Genomic DNA, 20,626 nt, shown 5'->3' on the forward strand with positions numbered 1-20,626 from the left:
ATTAGCTGCCATTAATTACTGCCCCATTACTACCAATGAGCATCAGCAGTACCAACACAATACTATATTCGACTTGTACTATATTATATAGTATAACACATTATACTATATAATATAGTACAAGTCGACCATCACTAATCTGGCCACCGGTAATTCGGACATAATTTCCGCAAATGTAATTTCAAATTTCCCGGGTCAGCGCGACCTTCAGCTACTGTTTTGGTGGCATTGGTTGCAGCATCAGCTGTTGACAAGAACTCGTAAACACTGGCAAGCCATTCCTACTTGTTTTTCTGCATTTATTATTATAACCTGCTCACATTTAGCCACAGCCATGGTTCCAATGCATAAAGGAAGTGCTTCTCGTGGTGTAAAGTGCAAACACCATACAATGTCCATAACAGATAAAGTTGAACTTCTGAAAAAACTCGACAGCGGTGTGTCTGTGAGAAGTTTAACTCTGCTTAGTTGTAAATTTTAGCAATTTCTCTCGGTTCCTCTTATTTTAGTAATTTTCTTTTAGCCATTCCTGTTTAGATTTTTTTTTTACAACACACCTGTACAAACTTGCGGAAAAACACAACACAATATGATGGATAACACAGTGTGCTAACGAACTTGTTTTCACAAATCTCTAACAATACTGACAAACTTATTGCGGCGTTTGAGAGTTTATTTTATCGCAATTAGTTTTATTGCAGCACGTGCAAAAAACTAATCACAAACGACCTTCATATGTATGCTGTAATAGTGTCGCACATATGTGGCTGACACAGCTTTTCAAGAAATAAAGTAATCTACTGGGCCACATCGGCCACATATATCCGACAAAAAAAAGATTTTTTTTTCTTTCTTTTTTTTTTTATATTTTAAGCGAAAAAATGATGAAGAGAGCACTGACATTACAATATTTATTTTAAAATTACTAATCAAATTATTTGCTATATATTTGTTGGCCCCTAGGGAATTTTTTTCTTAAACTAGCTTGGCAGTCAACATGTTAAAGGTAGGTGGTTAGCTGTTGGGTAAACTCTATGTGCTAATCTAACTACCGGTGATCCGGCACCCCACAGGTCCCAAAGCTGCCGGATTAGTGACGGGCGACCTGTATTAAGAACAGACAACAGAAATCGTTTCCCTTCCTTCCAAATATAAATATAAATTAATATTCACTTCAATCAAAACATTTTTAGTATGAACTTAACTGATAAGAACTTACTGTTTCATACAACTGGTATTTAAAACTGTACTACTGATAATGTTTGCAGTCCTCAATAGAAATCCATCACATTTTAAAGGGTCTTTTTTTTCTTGAAACATCTCTAGAACACCTTTCTTCCACACTGCTGCTATCTTTTCTTTCAGTGACTCTAACAATAATAGGCACAAAAATTAATTTTTGTTCCTCTTATATCAAAGTTTCTCACACTTTTTGAATCCATGCCCCCCGCCCCCTTTCAACCAACATAAAAATCTCACACCCTAATATTATTCAAAATATGAAAATTTATTATCATTATGGGCACTAAAATCAAATAAAAACAGCTGGTGATATGTAAAAAAATATATTTCATATTTAAATTCATATTAAATATTGTGATTAATGTGAGTACTGGGCTTGCTTGTTTACCATAAGCTTTTCTATGTTGGATGCTGTGGAAGAAAAAGCAAAAAATAGGTCACTTTCAATATCAAGTCTGTTGCAATGATTTGTTTTTTATAAACCTTATGTTAACTCACTGCTTCTGTCATCAAATCTGTCAATCGCTTTTTCAGTCACTTCTAATAGAGATATAGTATGCTGAAACTTGGTACATATTCCTAATTCACGTGACAATGCATTCTATCAAAATTTGAGCTAAATCTATCAAGCGGTGCACCATGCAGCCATTGCATGTCATATATCGGCTACCTGGATTTATACCTTACCCAGATTTTGGACCGTTTCCCAACTTCTTATCTGGTTAGAAGAGTGTAATTTGTAAACAATCTCTTTTGACATATGTTTCAATTAAATTTGAGCTAATCCATTGAAGGTCCATCTCTTATCAGCTACCTGCTTTACTTAGTCGTATGCATGTAATACATACAAATAAAGCATGCAAGATTTTATCGTCTATTCTTGCATTTTGTAAAGATTTTTTGTTGGTGAAAATCTTTTCACATAAATTTTCAATTATACTTTATTTATAAAAAATGTATGGAAATTTCTATTCATAAAAAATAATAAAAATAAAACATAAATGTAATGTTTTGGTATAGGAGAAGTGACTATGGAAAGCCATAATGGATACAAATTTTCAGAATAACTGACAGACATATTCTGCAAATTCTTTGAAGAAGCAATACATCCTCATTAGAATAATTTCAATTAAGCTTTTGTAAGAGAAGACTGTACACCTACAAACAGTCTTCTTTTACAAAAGCTTAATTATAAGAATTTTAAATAATCAATTGGAAAATATTTTCTAAAGAATATACAATCCAAACATGAAAATAATTAATTTCTCGATATTCAAAACTTTCTAGTCCCTTTGATGATTCCTAATTTCAATGCTTAAATTCCATTTGCAGTAAATCATGGTGAAACAAAATGAAACAACTCAATGTAAGTGTCGGTTAGAAAAAGGACGGAAAAAATATGAGAAGAAAGTGCAATGGATTTCAAAAGAATCTAATGACTTGCATGATGCACGTAAGTTAAAGAACTGTGAATCACAAAGGAAATGTAAAAAAAAAAAGCATACAGAATCACCAAATTCTCGCAATAAACAACAATTTACAGACCACGAATCACATCTTAATCGAATACTTGGAGATTAAGATGTGATTCGTGGTCTGCAAAATAAAACAAATAAAACACTTTCAAAGGAAAATACATGTCTTTGCAGATCAGGTGTGTAGTATTTGCTTGAAAAGGTGCTATCCAAATAAAGTAAGTAACTGTCCTCTTGAAACTAATAAAGATCCAGATTATCTTCCTGTAGAACTCTTACAAAAGAATTTGTTAATTCTCTGTTATCGTTGTAAGTCCCATTTGCATGGCAAACTTCAACAATCATCTTCAAAAGCTTACTGGAACAATTTGTATGTGTCCAGGAGATATTTGTATATAATTTGTGTCCAGGAGATATTCCTCAGGAAATCATGGTTTTGTCACAATATGAGCAGAGATTACTTTCGCGAATCATTCCATTTGTGAAAATTATCAAATACAGTAGCATATTTGGACAGTATGGGATTTAAAGGACAAGCTGGTCTGTTTGCACAAGATGTTTTTGAAGTTACAGAGAGCCTGTCAAATATGTTGCCATGATCATCGGAATCTTCTGGTCTCGTAGTAGTAACAGAAGAGCTTGAGAATCTCAACATTATAAGAGAATAAGATGTATCAAAAGGGAGAATGAATAATGCTTTGCATAAAGACATGCAAAATGTTACTGACGAAGTTGTGCTTGACAAAAATAATGTTGTACAAGTCGATAATAACAATGATGAGAACGAATGAAAAAATTGCTGAAGATATAAAGTTATATACAATTCAAGTCTCTGAGCATTTGCATATCATCCGAGGAACATAGCATCAGGGAAATTTGACAGTCTAATTGTCAATGTTGTGCTATGGCCATTGGAAGTATTGTTAGATCTAGTGTTTTGCCGTTAGCCCGATGGAACACTACTGTAATTAATCAGAACATGATTGAATCAAGTAACTTATATAAAACTGTTTGTGTCTCACCTGAGCAAAGAAATATCAAAGTACCTCAAAGCAGTTTTCTTTGACGTTAAAAAATTGACGTTATTAAACATGACTTTTCGTTGTTTAGAAAAATATTCTTACTGAACTATGACGATGATCCATTGATCTTTGAGAACCTCTATGACAATGATACTGAAACTGAAGAATGATACTGAAACTGAAGAATAGCGATGGTGTACTTATAAACAGCACAGAAGGCATAATTCAAATAGCAGAAGACTACTATAGAGAATTATACAAGGAGCGAGGGAATGATACCAGCAGTGGGGAACATGGATTGCAAAGTAGCAACACATACGACATACCTGATATTCTTCCTGATGAGGTAGAACATGCATTGAAGAAAATGAAGAATCGGAAAGCCCCGGGGGAAGATGAAGTTACTGTAGAGTTGTTAAAATTGGGAGGAAGAGACATAACACAAAAACTGGCAAGGCTCTTCACAAAGTGCATTAGAAAAGGTGTGATGCCTAAGCAGTGGAATAATGCAATCATAGTTTTGCTGCATAAGAAAGGAGATAAATCAGAAATTGGAAATTATAGACCAATTAGCTTGTTATCCCATATCTACAAGTTGTTCACAAGGGTCATTACTAACAGATTAGAAAGAATACTTGATGAGAATCAACCGAAACAGCAAGCTGGCTTTAGGACAGGATTCTCAACTACGGATCACCTTCACGTAATATCCCAGCTAATGGAGAAAGCAAATGAATATAAAACACCATTATGCCTGGCATTTGTGGATTATGAAAAGGCATTTGACTCCATACAGCATAAGGCAATGTTTCGGGCACTGGAAAGACAAGGCATAGATACTCCATATATTATGATTTTGAAGAAAATATATGAGAGTGCTACATCCTTTATTAGACTAGACAAAGACAGTAGGAAATTTAAAATCGAGAAAGGAGTTCGACAAGGAGACACAATATCTCCGAAGCTGTTTACTGCTGCCCTTGAGGAAGCTTTCAGAAGATTAGACTGGTCGCAGAAAGGAGTCAATGTGAACGGAGAGTACCTAAACCATTTACGATTTGCAGATGACATTGTGGTCATAAGCCACGATCCCAAAGAATTAGAGGAAAATCTTAATCAGTTATGCACAGTTAGTAAGGATTTTGGACTAAAGATGAATATGGCTAAATCAAAAGTAATGATGAACAAGTATGCCATGGAAAGGGAAATAATGATTGAAGGAGCAGTAATTGAAAAGGTGGAGTCATATACTTATCTGGGACAAGTTATTAGCTGTAATAATGATAAATGGCTGGAAGTCAAGAGAAGAATAAATTTTGGATGGATAGCATTCAGGAAATATAGTCACATACTGAAGAGCAATATCCCAGTTTGTCTGAAACGTAAAATAATGAATCAATGTATACTCCCCACCATGACTTATGGAAGTGAAACTTGGGCACTCACCAAAAGAATGGAAGAGAAGCTAAGAACTACACAGCGAAGAATGGAGAGAATTATATTGGGAATCAGACTGTTAGATAAGAAGAGAAACACATGGATTAGGCAGCAAACTCAAGTAAAGGACATTCTTATCCAAACTAAAGAACTAAAATGGTCTTGGGCAGGACACATAGCTCGAAGACATGATGACAGATGGACTAAGAAAATAACAGAATGGTACCCAAGAGGAGCTAGAAGAAAACCTGGAAGACAAAGGCGGAGATGGATAGATGAAATTCATGAGTTTTTGAGTAGTAAATGGATGGCCAGTGCTCAAAACAGAAGGAACTGGAAAGTTGCTGGAGAGGCCTTCATCCTGCAGTGGATTGAAAATGGCTGATGATGATGACAATAAAAATCTACATGGAGGAGAAGGATTAAAGCTTGCTGATGGTCTGCAGCTCCTGTTTCAAAATCACTCAACTGGCGTTTTAATTGCAAATTCCAAATGTTTCGCTGTCATGAAAACTGTTGGACATTATTACTTTGCAGACTTGCATTCATATGGAAAAAAGGGAGCACCAGCTGGAGCTACAGGTAGTGTGGTGTTATTGAGTGTGACACAATTGAAGAACTTTGTAGAATATGTAAACGAACAACTGGTTCAAAAATTGTTCAATATATGCTCAATTATGTTGATGTGACTGTCCAGGAAGAGACTGTTGATCCTGATTGTCAAAATGTAATTGAACCAAACTCAATCACACGAAGCCCATGATCTTGAAATAAATCATTGTCAACAAAATGAAAGTGAAATCCCATTTACTTCACAACATATTGATTTCATACCCATCCAAACATTGATTATGGCTACTACTGACAATTATCAACCCAGAGTCTTTCAATGTCTTGAAAGAAATTCCAGAAGCTGGAGATGGTATTGTAATGAACAAATTAGTAAGAAAAACAAAGGATAACATTGTTAATGAACATCCTGAACCGAAATCTGAAGAATTTGCATGGTTTTATCTATTTCCCTTCAGTGCTAATGGTTAGAAATAACAGAATCTTGTTAATATAACACCACTTGACTATTTTCAATCTAGAATCATGGGTAGAGATTTAAGATTTCAACGGAATGATTATCTTTTTTATGCATTGTCAATGTACGAATATTACAGAATCCAAACCAACATCAATGTTTGTGGTAAAAAGACACAGCAGAATGATGCTGTGGTGGAAGACATTCATTTGTACGTGAAAAATGTTCGTGGATCTCCTGCTTATTGGTGTACAGCTTATAGTGAACTAATTGACCAAATTAGATGTCTTGGCCCACTTCACTATTTCTTAACATTTAATTGGAATGATCTTCACTGGGAGGACATGATAAAAGCTTTGTTCATTGCTGAAAATGTTGAAGATAAAGAACGAGCTGACCTGTCCGTTTACAAAGAGCAAAGTTTAGTCGAAAAATATCCTGTTGTTGTAAGCTGCCATTTCACAATAAGAGTTATGTCTTTAATGATAAGCTCTTATGTCTTTAATGAAAAACAATGATACATTGTTCGAAGGAAAAGTTGTAGATCATTGATGGCACATTGAATTTCAAAATCGCGGTTCTCCTCATCTTCACATACTCATTTGGGTCGAAGGTACTCCAGATTTTGATACGGAAGAAGGAATTGAATGGATAAATAAAATAATCACTTGCAAATTACCAGAAGATGAAGAAACGAAGAACCTAGTTGAGAGCATTCAAATTCATTGTCACACACCAACATGCTACAAGAATGATTCCCGCAGATGCCGGTTCAGTTTTCCAAGAGTCCCTTCTGAGAATACAAGGATTATTTCGACTACTTCCGGTGAATTCATTAGAAATGGTAGTCATATTCAGCCATGTGGATCAAATGGAACTATTGCATCGTACATTGCAAAATATTGTGCAAAGAATGAACCAAATGAGCTTAATACAGGACTCAGAGATGCCATAAAACTGTTATGAAGGGAGATGATGATATGTCTAGAAAAATGTTCAAAATATGTATGAAAATCATGCATGAACAATAGGTTTTGGCATGTGAATGTGCTTATCATTTGTGTCATCTTACATTCAAAGAAAGCTCACGAAAAAGCATCTTTATAAATACACGAAAACCAGTTAGTTAGTTAGTTATTTTGGTTTTTAGGAGCATTAGCAACTAAGGCCATATTGCTCCGGGATATGCAGTGGTCATTCCCTGACCTTTCCGCATCCTCCGTATTTGGTGGTGATGGGCTCGAACCCCAGTCTAATCAAGAAGCGTGTGCTACGCACTGCTGCTCCTTCCCGCCTGGCTGCGGAGGTGCCCACACGAAAACCAGAACGGCAATATAAAGTTCTGAGATTTGCAAATGAAAGTGCTTCAGGACTCTGTAGCAACATCTTGAATCGCTACACAAAACGCCCAATTAACCCACATCAAGATTACAACTTTGATTCAGTGTCACTGGTGGAATTTGCAATGTTGTTCGTGCCACACTACCTGAAGAAGTCATCAGACGACGAAGACGATGATGATCAGGATGCATATTCTTTGATACAACCTTGAGGAACTCGATTTATAACTTTCATTGATAATACAAAGATGCGTATTAGAAATGTTCCAGCTGTGGTAAGCACTCCCTATTTAAATGAACATTCCAATTCAGAAAATTACTATTAAGTTTGCTTGTGCAATATTTGCCTTATCGAAATGAAGATGAACTTATGGCATGTTATCAAACAGCCAAAGGAAGCGCAATTCTTGTCAAGCACATGCTTTACAAGAAATTTTTTTTTTTTTTTTAAGTGAACCCCAAACACGAGAGGTATTAGAACCTATAGTACTTAGTACCGTGCTTGGGTTGGAGGTTGAGAAGATATTTATTGACATTGGACTTGAACTTCTGTAGATTGTAATTTTCAGGAAATATGTATGAAGGAAGGTTGTTCCAGAAAATGGCAGTTGAATGAATAAATGAGGAAGATGAAAAGTTGGTTCTGTGGGTTTGAAGTTGGACAGTAAATGGATGTTGGCTGGTGGCGGCACGTGTTCGGACTGTTTTGAAAGAGAGAGCTGGAATTATAGAAGCCAATTCAGAAGAACAGTGCCCATGAAAGTATCTGTAGAAGAGGCATGCAGCAGAAACAGTACGTCTATGAGAAAGCGAGTGGAGAGACTCTGTTAGAGATGAATCATTAATTAACCTAACTGCCCTCTTCTGAATGGAATCAAGAAGCCTGAGAGAGGTTTTGGGGGCACCACACCAGTTGTGGGAACAATATTCCATGGCAGGGTGGATTTGCGATTTATACAGAGTAAGCAGCTGTTTGGAAGAAAAGTAATGCCGAGAGCGAAAGAGAAAACCAAGTTTTTTAGATGCAGAGGAAGCAATATTTGTAATGTGCTTGTGCCAAGAGAGATTAGAAGTCAGGGTAATCCCCAAAAGAGATCATTTTGCCTAGAAATCGGAGTGTCCCTAAAGATAAGCATAGGAGCAGAAGAATCTTTTTTGTGAGATATAAGACAAGACTGAGTTTTAGAAGGGTTGAAGTCAACTAAGTTGTCTTTGCCCCACTGGAATTGGAATTGGAAGACACCATCATAAATAATGACGAAAATGAAGACGATCTTGATATTGATCTCAATAACCATCCAGGATTAAGTGACGCAGATTTCCAATCTGCCAAACAAGCGATGAATCTAGGTCAGTGCGATTTGTTTAATTTCATTATGTGCAACATTAGAAATCAGTTCGAAGGATCTCTTGAAAGAATTAGAATGTTTATCACAGGTGGAGCAGGAAAAACATTCATCTTGAATCTGATCAAAGAATCTGATCAGTATGTGCATTAAATCATGTAGCAGTGAGGTTGATTAATGGTCGAACTCTACATTCACTGTTGAAGCTGCCAGTTCAAAAAGGTGGAATAATCATCAATTTGCCAATCCTCACTGGCGAATATTTCAGAGAGATGCGGCTGCAGTGGTGAAACACTCAATTTCTAATCATTGACGAAATTTCAATGGTTCTTTACGAAATATTATGCATGATTGACTCTCAATTAAAACAGTTGTGTGACAGTCCTGAAATATTTAGTGGAATCAACATTTTACTTTTCGGTGATTCGATGCAATTACCGCCAGTTAGAGGAAGTGCCATCTACGATCAGCCTAAACGAATGGAACCAGCAACACATCTTTGGCAATCATTGTCATTTTGTGAGTTGACACAAAACACAAGGCAATGCGGAGATACAACATTTATTGATATGCTCAATGATTTATATATTGGAGAAATGAAGAAGGAACATGCGAACATTTTCTATCAGCAGAGCTTTGCGTGTTGATCTCACTAATCAGCAAGTGCAGGATCGTAATTCTGAAGCTTTGGAAGATTATCGGAAATAAATAGGTCAACTACTGAGTGCCGGGCATTCGGGATGAAAGATCCATAGTCGTGATTGGTTGTTAGTGTTTGGATCTCAAATATAGAGCTTTATGGTAACTGAAAAAAAGTTTATAGTACCCCGGCTTGGCCTAAAACTGAGGAAATAACAAAAACTTTGTCTATTTGAGTCTTTCCAGTTGTTGTAAATGACAAAGGTGGGAGAAGCAATTAAAACCTTGGGGAGAAGCGATTAAAATCTTGGAGAAGCAACCGGCAGGTGAGGACAGTGCAAGACTCCACGCAGGTGCATCCCCACAACTGCCATTTTTAATTTTAAAAATGTTGTCCTTGCCGGGACAACTCCAGCTTTGAAAAGTGTTAAAAAATACTTCTCGTTGCAAAATTTATAAATGACCTTTATAGAATTATTAACTAGTTATTTAGCAGCCTTTTTTGTTACCAAATGGAGAGTTACTTAGTACAAAGAAGTGTGCTATCAAAGTGCAATAAAAAATTGGTTTTTAAATTTTAACACAAAAAGTAAATAATTGATTTCAATCGGAATAGTTTTCCCTTGATAAGCATCAAATAATGCATAGCTAATGTGATTTTTAAATTTTTAGCTCCATTAGCAAAGGAAATGGGGGGGAACATGATTTCATTCAGAAGAGGGAAGTTAGGTTAATTAATGACTCATCTGTAACAGTCTCTCCATTCACTGTCTCATAGACGTACTGTTTCTGCTGCATGCCTTCTCTACAGATACTTTCCACGGGCACTGTTCTTCTGAATTGTCCTCTATAATTCCCGTTCTCTCTTTCAAAACTGTCTGAATACGTGCCACCACCAGCCAACATCCATTTACTGTCCAACTTCAAGCTCACAGAACCAACATTTCATCTTCCTCGTTTATTCATTCAACTGCCATTTTCTGGAAAAACCTTCATATGTATTTCCTGAAAATTACAGTCTACAGTAGTTTAAGTCTAATGTCAACAAATATTTTCTCTCGTCTTCTCAACCTTGAACCCAAGCACGGTACTAAGTACTATAGGTTCTAATACCTCTCGTGTTTGGGGTTTTCATAAAAAAAAATATATATATATATATATAATTGTTTTTTTCCAATTATAAAAGCATTATAATTAAATTTCTCAATTTTCTGTGTATTCTATAATTAAATAATATTATTATTTTACGTTAATCCATTCCACTTGATGACATAAGAAAATTGGAATAAAGAGTGATTATCTGCTTGGCACACCAAATATTAGCATTAAATTAAATATATTATCCTCAAAATTCTATTCACATTGAATTAACACCTACCATTCAAACTGATATTTGAAGTGTTGAAATTCAGGCAAAATAAAGTGACCAACAGATCTTCAGTAGCAGGCAACTGCGAGCAACTCTGTTAAGAAAGAGAAATTATTCAAACATTAAGTTACTGTGTGTGCGTGCGTGCGCGTGTGTGTGTGCATGTATGCACACATGCAATTACCAATACCCCAAACATCCCTGGAACTTGGAGAAAATGAATCATACCTACCAACCACATGTCAGAAATAGATATAAAAGTGCCTGTGTTTATGCTAGAAGTAAATATAATAAAATATGGCAGATGAGTCAATGCATTGAAAAATTGAAAACATAACTTCCAATGGGGAATCACCATAGAATGCCATATTAATCAATGTGTTCATGTCACTGTAGCAAAACTGCAACACCCAAGATCAATAGTGGCTGACATAATCACTAAATAAAAATGTCATGGTACTACCACAGCTGGGAAACATTTGGGTACACTGCATAAATTGATGGAAAGACAGAAAAGAGTTCTCAGAACAGTGTATTTAGATCTTGTCAGTTCTCTTTGAATACAGTCAAGCAGAAGCTCAGGAAGTTCACAGGAACTGATATTAGTACAAGGATGATAAGAAGGAAGATGTATAGCATTGGATTTTATGGAAAAGTTGCAGCACACAAACCAAATATCATGGTACACAATATGCAACATCGAACTACAGATAACAATTGAATCCCTGTGCTACAGAAAAAAATAATCATGGTACACTGCTTTCCAATCTGAAGGCTGTGCTTGATCTCTCAGCAACTGAACAGCATTCACCCCAAATGAAGTGTGGCAGGTGTGCTGTCACTGTCAGAGGTTGTTTCTCATGGTTTGGGCTTGGACAATTGGTTAACATTCCTAGAATGATGAAAGCACAAAGAGTACTAGTGAAATGGATTCATTATTAAGTTTTTGCTACATATATTAAATTAGAAAGTGAAAAAGAGAACAATAAAAATTACTGGAAAGAAATTAATTAGAAAATTAAATTAATTAGAAATGTACAAGTTAGTGCATTTGCATAATTTCTGTACATAGCCAACTACATAAGTAGTTATAAATTGGCATCATTAAGTATATCTCATATCGTGAATACCTTCACAATGAGTTGCCATGCTATTGCACTACCTCGAATAAATAACGCTTCACCATAGGAGAAGAATATTGTTACTTATTCTCAGTGGATACCATCACCCATATGGCACCATTCCAGAGCTTATTGGCTCCTCATTGGGTGGGCAGGTACCCTGGTGTTGCAATGATGACAACCCCATTGTGAAGTATAAATCTGCAATATGAGAGATGCCTGATGGTGTGGAGTAATTTAGATTACGGTATAGTACAAGTTAGTGCATTTGCATCATTTCAAATTAAATGATGCAAATGCACTAACTTATTTTAGTTAGTGCAAATGCACTAACTAAAATAATGAACTATTTATGTAACCTGAGGCTTTAGCCCTAAACTATACTATAATTAATTAGAAATTAAAAAATAATTATCCAATTAGTGATGAAGAACTTTGCTAATTGGATAATAACTGATATTAGATAGAATTTATTAAATGAGTATTATGCAAGCAGACTAACAAAAATTCAAATCCCAATTATCTAATTAATGATAAAGAATAAAGATCTTAAGAAGAGATTTTAGAGAAATAAAATGTATATCACTAAATTCTGGTCTGGGATGAGACAATATGCTTTATATTGATGAATTAGCTAAATTTAAGCAGCAGGAGAAACCAGACAGAAAACTGAATTAACATCATGAGGTGGAGATAAAAGAAGGCTATATAATAATTACCTTGAAACTAGTGAAGAGACTGAGAGCCAGTTCACACACAAATTCTATAAGCTGTGATATATCCTGTTTTTCTAATCCTTGGGAAACACTCATCTTTAAAGACTTCTGAAATACTTCAAGGATTCTTCCAATGTACTCAGTTGATAACAAGGGCTCTGATAAGAAAATAAGTAATTTTTTTTTTTTATTGGTTATTTATATTGAAAATTTACTAAAGCTAAATTAATTTCAACAGTACTTAAAATGTATTTTTTAAAAACTAAATTAATCCAAATCTAATATTGTGCCCCTTCTCCCACAGTGAAATGAAACACAAATCAGTATTGCATACCAGAAGTTGCAATCATATTGCAACTTCTGGTATGCAATAAGTTGCAATCATATTGCTTGAAACAAGATACTTCTGGTGTAAATGTATCAAATTTACCTAACATTTCTTAGAAGGATCCTAGAGTATTCTGTTCTGTACTGCAGATAATCACACCTACCTTAATTCACTCAATAATACATTAGTTTCTAAAATCTCAGCTATTTCATGTGGAGCATTCACTTTAGTAGTGTACTCTTAAGAATTACTTTATCCAATTGCAGCGATGTTCTGCTAACAACTGTAATTCACAATTTGAAAATTACAGATGTCATCTATGCCAGGAAATGACTTATTTTGCATCTGCCAAAGGTGGGGGGGGGAAACCATATTATTCTCATTATAAAACTGGAATAAGCTGCCCATTCCTGCAGGCAACTTATTACATTGTTCCATAACATGCTGTCCAAAGGTAAAGTTTACAAGATCTAGTATACTGTTGTTCCCTAAGTTTTATAGCTATGCCCTTTGGTTCTTGTCTCGCTCACCATTAAGAATATTCTTCTTTCATTCATTTCGCTAATTTCCCTCAGGACCATATACATTTCAATCAAATCCTCCATATCTAGTTGCTAAGCAATGAAGCCCACATCCTTTAAGCTGATCCTCACAGTGATAATGCTTGGTGCTCTTCAACATCTAGTCACCAGGCTACACAATATTCAGTGTGGTCTCATCATTGTCTTATTATTATTATTATTAGCCATAAGGAAATTATGGCTAATATTATTAGCCATAATTATGGCTAATATGGCTAATATTATTATTATTATGAAATTATGGCTAATATTATTATTATTAGCCATAAGTGAAGCTTATGCTGCACCAGCCAAAAAAAAAAAAAAAAAATCCCAAGTTACCCTGAGAGAGAGAGAGAAGTGGAAAGGAATCACCAAAAGAGAAGAATGATGATATCCAGCTCAGGACCCTGGGTGTGCCAAGCCCATACTCACCTGATGTGAGCCCCTGGGGTTATAGAGAGGAATAACAATTTTCTCTCTATTTTCAAAATTCCAATATATCATTCAAAGAACACCATGTGCCCTTCAATCTGTTTACACTGCATGATGAATTTCAGGTCATTCTGCATTGCATCCAAGTCTTTTTCATCCTGAACATCCTTTAATTCTATCTTGCCTAATCTATAAACTACTGATATCTGTTTTTCAAAGTGCATTACCTTGTTTGGTAACATTAAACTTCAGCTGTGATTTTTCAGACCATATTTGCAATCTATCTAAATCCTTTTGAAACACAATAACAACCTGGTTCTAATTATCAATCACCAACCTATTAGTTGTCAGCAAATTTTGATAGCTTACCCCGTATTCCTCATTAAAATCATTTAGAAATATAAATGGTAATAGTATTTGCAATACAGTGCAAGGAAGCCACATGCTTTTACTGCACTGTCAAAAAAAAATATATATATATCAGCTGGATAGTTACCTCATATAGGTAACTATCCAGCTGATCTTTAAATTTACTCAAACTGTCAGCCTCAACTACCTGTGAGAGCAACTTGTTCCAGCAATCAACAACTTGCTGGCTAAAAGAAAACTTCCTATAATATAGTCTAAATCTCTTCTCCTGTAATTTGAATTCATGGGTCCTAGTTCTGGAATTCTTCATAACAGCAAAAATTCTACATTCACTCATTTTATTAACCCCTCTCAGAGCCTTATAAACCTCAATCAGGTCACCTCTGAGGTGCATGGTTGTCAAGCTCTGTAGCCCACATAATTGGACTCTTACCTCGTATGGTCACCCTTTTTGCTGATCATAGCAATCAAACTGCCCATCTTTGGACTCTTTCAAGAAGCTCAATGTCTTTTTTCAGATGAGGTCTTCATAATAGAACACAGTATTCCAAATGTGGTCTTACAATTGCTTTATACAGTAGGATTATGACCTCCTATCTGAGCAGGATAACAATCAATAAATCATTGTTAAGACACCATGGGGCTTTCCTGGCCGCCTGTCTACACTGCTCAGAAAACTTTATATCCTACCATATCATAACCTCCAGATCCCTTTTCTTCCTCCACTGTTTTTAATTCTATACTATCAAGTGTATAATTTATTTTATGGTTGCTACTCCCCAAGTGTAAGCCCTTGCATTTTTCTGCATTAAAACACAGCCACTTCCATGACCACCTTTGATGTTTGTTCAAGTCATCTTGAAGGAGCACTGCTTGGCACTGATCATTAATGACTGTCAATATTTATATCATATACAAATTTTGAAATCATGTCTTCTATCCTTTCATCAATGTCAGTTATGAAAATGAGAAACAACAGTGGTCTAAGAAACAATCCTTAGGGTACCCTCCTCCCGACATTACACCAATCTAAAGAATATCCATTAATCACAACCCTCTGCATTCTACCCTGCAGCCACCCAGCAATCCATCTTAGAATCTTTCCAATAATCCTAACCAGTTCCAGCTTATACAGTAAGCTCTCATGAGGGATCAAGTCAAATGCTTTATTAAAATCCAAATAAACTATGCCGAAATTGTTCCATACATCGAGCTCATGAGTAACTGTATCAAAATAGCCTACTAAGTTAGTTAAACATGATTTTCCCTTAATAAAATCATGTTGTGTGTCCTTCCATATCGATCTAAATAACCCTGAACTCTTAATCAGTGCTTCTAAGGTATTCCCTACAACTGAAGTCAAACTAACTGGTCTAGTTAACAACTTCACTCTTAGAAATGCCTTTATGTATTGGCTATATGTTGGCACTTCTCCAACCCAAAGGAATCTCTCGAATCTAGAGTTCCGCATAATTAAATTCAATAGTTCAATGCACTCCCCAGCAGTCTCCCTCAAAATTACTGGGTATACGCATCAATTCTGGGAGCCTTATTTGCCTTTTTGCTCAAAAGTCACCAGAAATTATGAAATCACTAATTACATATTGCTCAGCCTCAGTTGTACAGCCTATTCTCATCATGAAGGATCTTTTTTCAGTAAAGACTGATGCAAAGTACCTATTCACTTCATCTGCAACATCAGCTGGGTAATCTAAGTAAGATTTTCCCACACCCAGTGCACAAGGGTCTGATCTGATCTGATCAGCTTTCTTCTTTGTTGTATTCACATACATGAAAAATTCCTTGTCCCTATTCTTTGATCTCTTAGCCAATGCATTCTCATATGTAGGCTTGGCTACCTTAACCTCATTTGTAGTACTATTACAGATCAATCTGTAACTATCCCACACTACTTTTTTCTGCTATATTTGACTGGCCAGCTCCACAGTCATTCATTCTGGCATCCTCCTCCTGCAATATTTTCTTAAGAATATGTATGAATTCATGGATTTTGTGATTTTTGCTTTAAAAGTATTCCATAATTCAAATGAATTTGCCCTCAGTTGGCAATCCACCAATTTAATAGATACTATATAACACCTTAAACTGTCAAAGTCCCCTCTTCTGAAGTTAAAATCTGTATATTTACCTTTAACTACTGCAACATCTTTCTTCATCTTCCAACTGATGACTGTGTGATCACTTCCTGACAATGGTTCCTGCACTTTAAGTCCTGTGATGTCATCTGATTCTTCAGTAATAATGAGGTCAAGAATATTCTTATTATTATTTATTTTTTTTTTTTTTTTGATTTGGTAGTTGTTGGCGCATCGGCTTCTGTGGCCATACTGCACCTCCCAAGGTTTTTGCAGTACTTTGATCCAAGCCCGAGGCGGGAATCGAACCCGCGACCTTTGGGTTGCCGGGCAGGTACTTTACCCACTCGGCTAGCCCGGTCGGCAATATTCTTATCCCATTACTTTCTCTAACATGCTGGTACAAATAATAATCTAGTTTATTTTAAAAAAATTTCCCCTCCCACTTATTTCAATCAATCTGGGGCAGGTTAAAGTCATCCATAATAAGACATTTTGCAATGGCTTGCCCATTCCATCTGCACCTAGAGACCCTCATCATACTCTTCACAATTTTCTGGTCTGTAGATTACTCCCAGTCTCATTATACCTTTGCTTCCAACTAACTCACCACACAGATTCTATGTTAGCAGACGTAACTTCAGACTCAGCAAAAGCTGTTTTTGCATTCAGGTGGCTTTTGGGAAGTAGCATGACACCACCAGTTCTCTCTTCCCCAAATGCATTATACATACCGGAGTGGAACTCTTTATCCCCAATTTCCGGATGGCACCATGTTTCTGTTAGCCCTACTATGTCGGCATTAGTTGTCCTAACCAGGAATTTAAATTCAAGCAATTTATTGCCAACGCTCCTGACATTACTGTAGACGACACAGTTGAGACTAAATAATCTTCTATAGTTTACTATCTGACTTTATCTGACCCTAGCTTTATCTTCCCCCTCATTTAAAATGCTGCTACCATCAGAACATGTTACCAACATTGGCTGTTGCGGCAACAAACAAGAATTCTTGAGGTGAGTGCAAACATTACTTTGACCCATATCATCAGATAAACGCAGATCAAAATTACCCTTATCACCTCTAACTAGCAATTTCCCTGAACCCTTAGGGCATTCTCAATGATACTGGGAAAAATCCTTGCACCACCTTTTTGAATGAATACCATCTCTATAAAATAGACTCTTTCTACCTACAAATGCGGGCCATGTTGATAAAAATTCCACCCCCCCTCCCAGAGCCTTGCAGATTCCTCTTAAGTCTTGAGTTAATCCACAAAGCTTTCAAGCATATAATTCCTCCTGTTCTGACCTAACTCGTGGCATTTTTTCAGCATAGTCCTATATTTATCCAACACAGTCCTATATATATATTTATCCAAGTCAGTCATGTACGTTTAATATCATTAGTCCCCAGATGAATAATAATAATAATAATAGTCTCTTTACCTTCCTTAAAATCTGACAATCTGTTGGTAACATCAATTGTTGCTCATGGCAAACACGGTCTGGTTCTGGACCACCTATTTGTATTACAAAATTTGTTACCTATTTCCCTGACAATAGAGTCTCCCAAAAAAACTAGATCGCTTTTGACTGGTGATCTAATTTTATTGGGAACAACCTGTGCTTGAGTATTCTTTTCTGAGACCTGAATTGGGATACATCACTTGGCAGATCACGAGATAGCTGAGTCCCTGATGTATAGTGTCAAAGTTGTTTCTTGCATCCAACTGCTTTATAACCTCTTCAGAGTAATTTACCAGATTTGCCAGGCAATATCCACCTTCACAAAACCATATTGAGACTCATTAGGATGCTATTCTTGTCGGGATAGTCTGTATTTTGTTAATAACCGATAGACTCCATCATCTTAAAAACCACAGAAGTCCAACTCACTTGTATATAACTACCCGTCATTTCTTTAATTTCTCCCTTATGAACTGGGGAACATTACGATCATTTCCCTTAACTTTGAGAATTACTCTCTTAGAATAATTCTCAAATGTAAGGGGATAATCTCCAAGGGAATGGTTTCATTAACAATACTAATGATTGGATTGCACTCACTTGATTTCCCCTCCCCCAGTATAACTAGAAGATATCATTATGACACTTATTTTCAGTATAACTTGTGACTCAGTTCTATTCAAATTCCATATTCCCCCTATGGTACCAATGTGCTTTCAATAGTAAAGAGCGACGGAAAATACCTGTTCAACTCAGTTGCCACTTCAGCTAGTTTGTTGATTATATCATCTCTCTGATCTTGTAAGCTGCCTATGGAGTTTACCATCTGCTTTTTTTGCATTCATATACGAGTAGAATTCCTTCCCCCCCCATCCTTAATTCAATTCACCATCGATTTTTCGCACTCAGCTTTTGGAAGTCAATCTATAATTTTATTATACATATACTTATTGTATACAAAAGAATCATGCAATAGCTTGTAACTATCCCATACTTTTATTTATTTTTTTTTTTTTACTAAATCTTTCAGCTCTCTTCATCCATTCCAGTATCTTTTTTTTTTTTGCAGTACTACCTCAACTAGAATGAATGTGTGGCTTCCAGGATGAATCCCACAATGCATTGATCATATAATAATAGCTCCAGTTAACAGAACTCAAGAAATGCTCAGTCAATAGTTTACGAAGAGCATTTGAAAAGTTCACAGCATGAGTATGATGGGTTTATTTGAGGAGTCTAGGAACATTACTTTTCAGCGTAGTCCCCTTTGGAGTCAATACACTTTTTGCCACTGATGCATTGGTTCCAGCTGTGAAGGAAGTTTTCTCTTGGGTCTCCAGGAATGCATCCACTGCAACAATAATGTCACTGTCAGTGGGAAAATGGATGCCAGCCAAGTATTTTTTTCAAATTAGGAAATAGATGAAAGTCCAATGATGTTATATATGGTAAATATGGGGGATGATCTAAGATTTCAAAGCAGCACAGCCAAGGAGGTGAGAGACTTGTGAGCAGGAGCACTGTTCTGATGGAACAAGACTCCTTTGCAGAGTTTTCCTTGGCATTTGTCTTTCTTGTTTTCATGCAAATGCCTCAAGAAATATGCAGATTATGTCCCTGTGATTGTCTGACCTTTCTGAAGGCAATTCACTAGCAACATTCCAACAGCATTCCAATAACCTGACATCACCACCTTGGCTTTATTTGGAGGATGAGAAGAGCAGTCCAAATGATGTTTCCACCATTTGGACTGCTCTTTGTCTTTGGCTGAAAGTGATGGACCATGTCTCATCCATGGTCACAAATCTTGCAAGGAAATTTTCTGGATCTGCTTGAAAACAATGCAAATGTTCACTTGACTTACAACTATTGTGCATTTTTCATCTGCTGTCAACAACTTTGGGACCCATGGTGCTGACACCTTTTTCATAAAGAGAACCTCTGTTATGCAGTACAAACATTCAGATGAGATGACCAAGATGCTAGCAATGTATCGAACTGTCACTTGTCGATCACTGATCACCAGATCATGCACACTCTCAACAACTTCAGAGTGATGGATATTGCAGGTCTTCCACAGCATGGGTCATCTTCCAGGCTCACACCCCCACCCTCCTCATTTAAATTCTGCTGTCCACTTCTTAACCATGGAATAGGACAGGGCAGCCTCCCCAATGTTGTATCCATTTCCTCATGAATTGCCTTTGGCTTAGTACCTTTTTCCCCAAATATTGATGACTGCACAGTTACTGATTTTGCCCATCTTTCCTCATTCATACAACTTTGTTGGCTTCAGGAACTGTAATTAAATAAAGATGTTACTGAAACTAAATGAAACTTGGTGGGTTACTATTTGAAGTGTTATACATTGAGTATACAGAAATTAACACCTTACCACTACCCTTTCAAACATATTCCCTGTAATTACAGTAAGAGAAAGACCACCCTCATCTTTGTAATTGAAGCACTGACCTTTCCTTTTCCTTTGATCCCTGAAAAGGGATTTTTGGGCCAAACACAAGCAAAAAGAAAAAGCAGGAAATTTTTTTTGCAAAAATGCGGTTTTTTTTTGTTTTAAGTCCACACAGCACTAGAAATTAAATTTTGCTGACAATGTACACATTTTAAAAAATG

At 36.1% G+C, this 20,626-nt stretch overlaps 1 protein-coding gene across 1 annotated transcript in view; it reads right to left on the reverse strand.

Annotated features, from left to right (window-relative positions):
* The window catches only part of Ltn1 (E3 ubiquitin-protein ligase listerin), a 264,614-nt gene that overhangs the window by 115,209 nt on the left and 128,779 nt on the right, over positions 1–20,626 (reverse strand). The window contains exons 12-14 of the mRNA XM_090378100.1: positions 12,738–12,892; positions 10,907–10,991; positions 1,220–1,370 (exon numbers count right to left, since the gene is read on the reverse strand). Of these exons, the coding sequence (XP_090234226.1) occupies positions 1,220–1,370; positions 10,907–10,991; positions 12,738–12,892 (391 nt within the window). The remainder of the gene's footprint in view (positions 1–1,219; positions 1,371–10,906; positions 10,992–12,737; positions 12,893–20,626) is intronic.

The sequence above is a fragment of the Mastigoproctus giganteus genome, chromosome 7 (assembly GCF_048544385.1).
Source record: "Mastigoproctus giganteus isolate SK-2022 chromosome 7, ASM4854438v1, whole genome shotgun sequence".
Taxonomy (NCBI): Eukaryota; Metazoa; Arthropoda; class Arachnida; order Uropygi; family Thelyphonidae; genus Mastigoproctus; species Mastigoproctus giganteus.